General features: G+C 48.0%; 1 protein-coding gene across 1 annotated transcript; it reads right to left on the bottom strand.

Moving 5' to 3' along the window:
* Positions 1-307: 307 nt before the first annotated feature.
* Positions 308-5,728, bottom strand: LOC145861090 (uncharacterized). Its single transcript, XM_082962604.1, has 2 exons — positions 4,835-5,728; positions 308-4,625 (listed from the first exon to the last, which is right to left on the bottom strand). Exon 2 carries the CDS (start codon positions 3,255-3,257, stop codon positions 1,380-1,382), a length of 1,878 nt encoding a protein of 625 aa, XP_082818730.1. The 5' UTR covers positions 3,258-4,625; positions 4,835-5,728; the 3' UTR covers positions 308-1,379.
* Positions 5,729-8,962: the final 3,234 nt, after the last annotated feature.

The raw sequence follows: 8,962 nt of genomic DNA on the forward strand, positions 1-8,962 counted from the left end.
CCTGACTCAGTTACACCAGCTCTGTCCGGAGGAATGGGCCAAAATTCACCCAATTTATTGTGGGAAGCTTGTGGAAGGCTACCCAAAACGTTTGACCCAAGTTAAACAATTTAAAGGCAATGCTACCAATGACTAATTGACTGTATGTAAACCTCTGACCCACTGAGAATGTGATGAAAGAAATAAAAGATGAAAGAAATAATTTTCTCTACTATTACTCTGACATTTGACATTCTTACAATAAAGTTGTGATCCTAACTGACCTAAGACAGGAAATGTTTACATGGATTAAATGTCAGGAATTGTGAAAAACTGAGTTTAAATGTATTTGCCTAAGGTGTATGTGTATCAGTCGTTGTACGTAGTGGACCAAGGCGCAGTGGGTTGAGTGCTCATAGTGACTTTATTGAACACGTAACAAATAAAAACAAGAAAACGATTGAACGAACAGGATTGCAGGCTAAACACACAGCTATGCAACCACAACTTCCCACAAAGGGACAGGTGAAAACAGGCTACCTAAGTATGACTCTCAATCAGCAACAATGATGTACAGCTGTTCCTGATTGAGAGCCATACCAGGCCAACAAAGAAATACACAACATAGACAGAACATAGAAACATGAAATATAGAACATAACCCAAAACCCCCGGAATACTCTAACCAAACACCCCTCTACATAAACACATATACTAACAAACCCCGATCCACATAAAAGAAATACCCCCCTTGTCACGGCTGTCTTCGTCTTCTAACGATATAGCGAAATCGTCGTCTGAAAATGTAGACCAATACGCAGCGGATGTCGTGTTCATTTTTGAATTTAATGAATCGCTCACGTGAACACTATACAAAAAACAATAAACAATGACAGTGCAACAGTTTTGCAGGCTATCCTAACGCAGTGCAAAAACAATCTCCCACAACAGACAAACACAAACACACCCTCATATATGGGACTCTCAATCAAAGGCAAATAGACAACACCTGCCTTCAATTGAGAGTCCCAACCCCAATGAACCCAAACATAGAAACAGACACACTAGACTCAACATAGAATTACATAAACATAGATCATAAACCAAAACCCGGAAATACTAAATCAAATGCCCTTTTACCAAAACACCACCCCGAACCACATAAAACAAATACCCTCTGCCACGTCCTGACCAAACTAAAATGACAATTAACCCTTATACTGGCCAGGACATGATAGTACCCCCCCCTTAAAGGTGCTAACCCCGGAAGCACCTTAAGAAAACAAGAAAAACAACCCCAAACAACAACAAAACAAAAATTCCCCCCTACTAAAGGGAGGGAAGGGAGGGTGGCTGCCGTCAACGACGGCACTGTGCTACACCCCCCCTCCCCAACCCACCTATATCTGGAGGTGGCTCCGGTTCTGGCCGTTCCAGGCAGTTGGGCCACTCTGGCAGCTCGGGGCAGTCTGGCTAGTCTGGCAGCTCGGGGCAGTCTGGTAGCTCGGGGCAGTCTGGCAGCTCGGGGCAGTCTGGCAGCTCGGGGCAGCTCTGGCAGCTCGGGGCAGTATGGCAGCTCGGGCAGCTCGGGGCAGTCTGGCAGCTCTGGCAGCTCGGGGCAGTCTGGCAGCTCTGGCAGCTCGGGGCAGTCTGGCAGCTCTGGCAGCTCGGGACTGTCTGGCAGCTCTGGCAGCTCGGGGCAGTCTGGCAGCTCTGGCAGCTCGGGGTAGTCTGGCCACTCTGGCAGCTCCGAGCAGTCTGGCCACTCTGGCAGCTCCGGGCAGTCTGGCCACTCTGGCAGCTCCGGGCAGTCTGGCCACTCTGGCAGCTCCGGGCAGTCTGGCCACTCTGGCAGCTCCGGGCAGTCTGGCCACTCTGGCAGCTCCGGGCAGTCTTGCCACTCTGGCAGCTCCGGGCAGTCTGGCCACTCTGGCAGCTCCGGGCAGTCTGGCCACCCTGGCAGTTCCGGGCAGTCTGGCCACTCTGGCAGTTCCGGGCAGTCTGGCCACTCTGGCAGTTCCGGGCAGTCTGCCACTCTGGCATCTCCGGGCAGTCTGGCCACTCTGGCATCTCTGGGCAGTCTGGCCACTCTGGCATCTCCGGGCAGTCTGGCCACTCTGGCAGCTCCTGACTAGTGGGTGGCTCTGGCGACTCTTCACTGACGGGCGGCTCTGGCGATTCCTCACTGACGGGCGGCTCTGGCGACTCTTGACTGACGGGCAGTTCTGGCGACTCTTGACTGACGGGCAGTTCTGGCGACTCTTGACTGACGGGCAGTTCTGGCGACTCTTGACTGACGGGCAGTTCTGGCGACTCTTGACTGACGGCAATTCTGGCGACTCTTGACTGACGGGCAATTCTGGCGACTCTTGACTGACGGGCAGTTCTGGCGACTCTTGACTGACGGGCAGCTCTAGCGACGTCGGACTGGAATGACGCACTTGAAGCCTGGTGCGTGGTGCTGGTACTGGACGTACCAGATTGGGAACACGCACCTCCAGGCTAGTGCGGGGAGCGGGAACAGGACGAGTCGGACTGGGTTGACGCACTTCCGGGTCCGCACGAGAGACAGGAGCTGGAAACCCAGGGCTATGGAGGCGCACAGTCGGTCTCGATCTTACCTCCTGCACAACCCGCCTTGGCTGGATGGAACTAGTAGCCCTGTACGAGCGGGGTGCTCGTACAGGGCAGACTGGGTTGTGCAGGGGCCTGATGGTAGCCGTGCGTAGAGCGGGAGTTGGGTAGCCTGGTCCTCGGAGGCGTACCGGCGACCAGATGCGCTGCGCAGGCATCCTCCTAACAGGCTGGATGCCCGCTCTAGCACGGCACCTGCGAGGGGCTGGAATAACGCGCACCGGCCTGTGCGTGCGTATGGGTGAGATAGTGCGCTCCTCAGCGAAACATGGCGCTCTCCACCTCATACGCTCCTCCATAAAACCACGGGTAGCTGGCTTCCGGCTCTTCCTAGGCCTAGCCAAACTACCCGTGTGCCCCCCCAAAACATTTTCTTGGGGGTGCCTCTCGTGCTTCAACGCCAGTCGTGTCCCTCGGAAACGTTCCCGGTCCATACCATCTTTACTCCATGGGCCTTCTCCGGCCATAACCTGCTCCCATGTCCATCTCTCCCCATAGTCCATATCCTGAGCGTGCTGCTCCTCTCTCCACTGCTTGGTCTTGGTTTGGTGGGAGATTCTGTCACGGCTGTCTTCGTCTTCTGACGATATAGCGAAATCGTCGTCTGAAAATGTAGACCAATACGGAGCGGATGTCGTGTTCATTTTTGAATTTAATTAATCGCTCACGTGAACACTATACAAAAAACAATAAACAATGACAGTGCAACAGTTTTGCAGGCTATCCTAACGCAGTGCAAAAACAATCTCCCACAACAGACAAACACAAACACACCCTCATATATGGGACTCTCAATCAAAGGCAAATAGACAACACCTGCCTTCAATTGAGAGTCCCAACCCCAATGAACCCAAACATAGAAACAGACACACTAGACTCAACATAGAATTACATAAACATAGATCATAAACCAAAACCCGGAAATACTAAATCAAACGCCCTTTTACCAAAACACCACCCCGAACCACATAAAACAAATACCCTCTGCCACGTCCTGACCAAACTAAAATGACAATTAACCCTTATACTGGCCAGGACGTGACACCCCTGCCACGTCCTGACCAAACTACAATAACAAATAACCCTTTTACTGGTCAGAATGTGACAGTATGTAAACTTCCGACTTCAACTGTATACAGAGAAAAGAGTCCGCCCGAGAAATGAACCCTGTGGCACCCCCATAGAGACTGCCAGAGGTCCGGACCTCAGGCCCTCCGATTTGACACACTGAACTCTATCTGAGAAGAATTTGGTGAACCAGGCGAGGCCGTCATTTGAGAAACCAAGGCTGTTGAGTCTGCCGATAAGAATGCGGTGGCCTTGGCCAGGTTGATGAAGACGGCTGCACAGTACTGTCCTTTATCGATGGCGGTTATGATATCGTTTTGGACCTTGAGCATGGCTGAGGTGCACCCATGACCAGCTCGGAAACCAGATTGCATAGTGGAGAAAGTACAGTGGGAATCGAAATGGTCGGTGATCTGTTTGTTAACTTGGCTTTTGAAGATCTTAGAAAGGCAGGGCTGGATGGATATAGGTCTATAACAGTTTGGGTCTAGAGTGTCTCCCCCTTTGAAGAGCGGAATGACCACGGCAGCTTTCCAATCTTTGGGGATCTCAGACGATAGGAAAGAGGTTGAACAGGCTAGTAATAGGGGTTGCAACAATTTTGGCGGATAATCAGCAATCTACATTCACGGCTTGAACCACCCAGTTTATAACATGATTTATATCACTGGGGCTTTACCCTCTCTCTGTGTGGATCTCCCCTGGGTTGTCCCTCCTCCATGTGGGCTGGGGCAGATAGAGAGGGGGGGTTCAGATAGAGAGACTGGTTCTCCAGCCCACGTATGGGGAAAGCAGGTAGAATGGGCGGGACTGCCAGCAGACCCAGGTGGCTGAGGGGGGCACAGAGGCTTAGTAGGGCACAGTGGGAGGGGGAGGGCTGTTCCATCATCTCCCTAGCCCAAGGGCACCTCCAAGCCCTGCAGCCTTGAAATGCTCCTCAGAATCTATGGACAAAGGCAATCACAATATCATGTATCTTAAGCACACATTTACATATGCATGCATTTACACACACACACACACACACACACACACACACACACACACACACACACACCTAATAAAGTCACCCATAGCACGACACATATGGTGAACTTCATATACCCTAACAATCGCACCCCCCATCTGCACTTATCCCCCTGACCATACATACCCTCACATCCATACATCTCCTCCATACTGTCCTCCTCGGCCCCAGCTCGTCCCTCCCGACCATCTCTCTTTTATCCCAGTCTGGCTGCTTGTGTGGCTTAGAGAGGCCCGTGCCATCCATTATTCCCAGGCAGGAGTGCATTAAACATTGATCTGAGTAGCTCCACCTCAAAAGAAAGACTCTGACCTCTGGAATAGCTGCTGAATTATGGAGACAGCCAATAAAGTTGTTTGCCTTTCATCTGATTCCCAGTCTCTTCCCTTCCCAGGTGAATGAGACTTACACACACACAGAAGCATGCACAGGCTCACAAGCACACACACACACACACACACACACACACACACACACACACACACACACACACACACACACACACACACACACACACACACACACACACACACACACACACACACACACACACACACACACACACACACACACACCTAATAAAGTCACCCATAGCACGACACATATGGTGAACTTCATATACCCTAACAATCGCACCCCCCATCTGCACTTATCCCCCTGACCATACATACCCTCACATCCATACATCTCCTCCATACTGTCCTCCTCGGCCCCAGCTCGTCCCTCCCGACCATCTCTCTTTTATCCCAGTCTGGCTGCTTGTGTGGCTTAGAGAGGCCCGTGCCATCCATTATTCCCAGGCAGGAGTGCATTAAACATTGATCTGAGTAGCTCCACCTCAAAAGAAAGACTCTGACCTCTGGAATAGCTGCTGAATTATGGAGACAGCCAATAAAGTTGTTTGCCTTTCATCTGATTCCCAGTCTCTTCCCTTCCCAGGTGAATGAGACTTACACACACACAGAAGCATGCACAGGCTCACAAGCACACACACACACACACACACACACACACACACACACACACACACACCACACACACACACACACACACACACACACACACACACACACACACACACACACACACACACACCATGATGATGGGAACAATAACATGAAAACAGCAGCCTCTCTTCTTCTTGCATGCTAAGTCTCTTCTAGGTTACCTCTCTACCATAAATCTTTACTTCTCCTCTCCCTCTTCCCCACTGGCCCCCCTCTCCTCCGCCGACACCCCTCTCCTCCCAGCCGCCTCCCTCTCCCATGCTCCTAGTATCTCACCAGTGCTGTGGTAGTAGTAGAAATGCATTTGCTCACATACACATTGTATATATTTAATGGATGTCGAGTGGCGGGTCCTGTTCAAAATGGCTGCCATTTGTCAAGTATTAATAATTCACACACACTGTATTAACTGTTACCCTGTGCAGCCTTGCCCCAGGGTGAGCTCTCTTTCTCTACCTCTCTCTCTCTGCCTTTCTTCCTCTGCCTTTTCAAGCGTTTCGTGGCATCCATAGCAGAGAGCTCTGTAATTATGTATTAACTACACTCTTAGAAAAAAAAGGTGCTATCTAAAACCTTAAAGGGATCGTTGGCTGTTCCCATCGGTGAACCATTTGAAGAACCATTTTTGGTTGCAGGTAGAACCCTTTTGGCTCCAGGTAGAACCCATTTGGGTTCCATATAAAACTCTATCTACAGTGGGTTCTACCTGGAACCCCCAAAAAATATCCTATGGGGACATCCGAAGAAGAGTCTGACCCTTAACGTGGACCCAATTTTAAAGAAAGTTTGATCTGGACAACAGTGAAGAGGAGAAAAACTACATGGGGAGAGAGATTTGCTGGAAGTTATTAAATTCTACCTGCTCCCCATCCCACATAGCCCCTTATCCTCCTCCCTACATTTACAAACTGCACACGTCTCCATGTCTTCCTCATGTGCTGATGGATTTCTGGTGTTTGTTACCAGGGATACAGGTTACCGGTAGCAGAAAAATCCAAGGATACAGGATTGTTTCCTGATTAATGGGATGTGACCATGCCTCACTGGGTGTTGTGTTGTGTTATTGTCTACAAACTGCATGCCTTATTTTGTGGGTTTTGGTGGTGCTGAAAAGATTACAAAATGCACCAACATAAATATGTCTCCACATAAGCATGCATGCATGCGAACAAGAACACAAACCCATACACACAAACACACACGCACACACACACCTGGAGTGGAGTAACTAACTCCCTGGTGAAAAATACTCGTCAACAAACTATTTTTCCTGATTAAAACTCTGACAATACAAGACAAGATGCCCTGGAAAAAAAAGTATAACCATGATGAATAAAAATGTGACGAGACGAGAATTCCACATTTAATTTCACATGAAGCTCCTTTTAATCCGTTTTGTCCGGTCCTATGCACTCAGAATATTTCATCCAATCCTCTCATTGACAGAATTTACATCTTTCAGTTACGCGGTCTGATTGAGCTGATCTGCCCGGCTCTCCCACACATTTCCCAGGTGGTCAGTTAAGTCACTCGTCAATCTTTTGAATTGATGCGAAGCCAGGACACTTTACTTGTAACTGACATCAACTAGAAACAATAATGTTTAGTCTCCTAGTACTTTCATGTGGGCTATTTTTGCTTTGATCACATCAGAAGCTCTATATTTTCCCTTGTGCGTTGTTGTTCATTCATCTGTGTTGCCGCTCTCACTCAGTGATCCGCAAATGTGAGTTGTGGTAGTTTTTTATGCAACTGGAAAAACTAATGCTAATACATCTGGCATTTTTATAGTTGATAAAACACTTTAAAGATTTTGAATTTAGGATAGCCTGAATATGTGGAAGTTGATTTGGTGTGTGTAACTTGAACGGTTCAAGAGTTACCGTTGATGGGTTATGTTATGCTAATTTACGCTAATTTACACTACCGTTCAAAGGTTTGGGGTCACTTAGAAATGTCCTTGTTTTTGAAAGAAAAGCACATTTTTTGTCCATTAAAATAACATCAAATTGATCAGAAAAACAGGGTAGACAATGTTAATGTTGTACATGATTATTGTAGCGGGAAACAGCTGATTTTTAATGGAATATCTACATAGGCGGTGGTCCATTATCAGCAACCGTCACTCCTGTGTTCTAATGGCACGTTGTGTCAGCTAATCCAAGTTTATCATTTTAAAAGGCTAATTGATCATTAGAAAACCCTTTTGAAATTGTTAGCACAGCTGAAAACTGTTGTCCTTATTAAAGACGCAATAAAACTTGCCTTCTTTAGACTAGTTGAGTATCTGGAGCATCAGCATTTGTGGGTTCGATTACAGCCTCAAAATGGCCAGGAACAAATACATTTCTTGTACGAGATCTTCAGCGTTGTACAAGATCTTCAGTTTCTTGGCAATTTCTCACATGGAATAGCCTTCATTTCTCAGAACAAGAATAGACTGACAAGTTTCAGAAGAAAGTTCTTTGTTTCTGGACATTTCGAACCCACAAATGCTGATGCTACAAGATACTCAACTAGTCTAAAGAAGGCCAGTTTTATTGCTTCTTTAATCAGGACAACAGTTTTCAGCTGTGCTAACATAATTGCAAAAGGGTTTTCTAATGATCAATTAGCCTTTTAAAAGGATAAACTTTGATTAGCTAACACAACGTGCCATTAACACATCGTGCCATCAGGAGTGATGGTTGCTGATAACGGGCCTCTGTACGCCTATGTAGATATTCTATAAAAAATCTTCCGTTTCTGTCACGTCCTGACCAGTAGAGGGTGTAGTTGGGTCAGGACGTGGCAGAAGGGAGTAAGTGTTTTATTGTTTCATTTAATTTTGGCCGTGTGACTTCCAATCAAGCACAGCTGTAGAGGGTTGTGGTTGATTGGGAGTCACACATAAGTTGCCTACGTTTCCGTTGTGTGGTGTGGGTAATTGTGCTTGTCACTGTTGTTGCACCTGACAGGACTGTGTTGGCTGTCAGTTTTGTTGTTTTGTTAATTGCATAGTGTTCGTAACATTAAAAATGACGAACCCTAACTCCGCCGCATTTTGGTCCACTTCTTCCGTAGACAGCCGTTACAGAATTACCCACCAAACCAGGACCAAGCGGCGGAAGAGGAAGGAGCAGCAGGACTACTGCGTTATGGACAAATGGACATGGGAACAGATCCTGGACGGAGAGGGACCATGGACTCAGGCTGGGGATTATCGCCTCCCGCAGTGGGAGATTGAAGCGGCGAGAGCGGAGAGGCG

The sequence above is a fragment of the Salmo salar genome, chromosome 16, assembly GCF_965601325.2.
Source record: "Salmo salar chromosome 16, fSalSal1, whole genome shotgun sequence".
NCBI classification, from domain to species: Eukaryota; Metazoa; Chordata; class Actinopteri; order Salmoniformes; family Salmonidae; genus Salmo; species Salmo salar.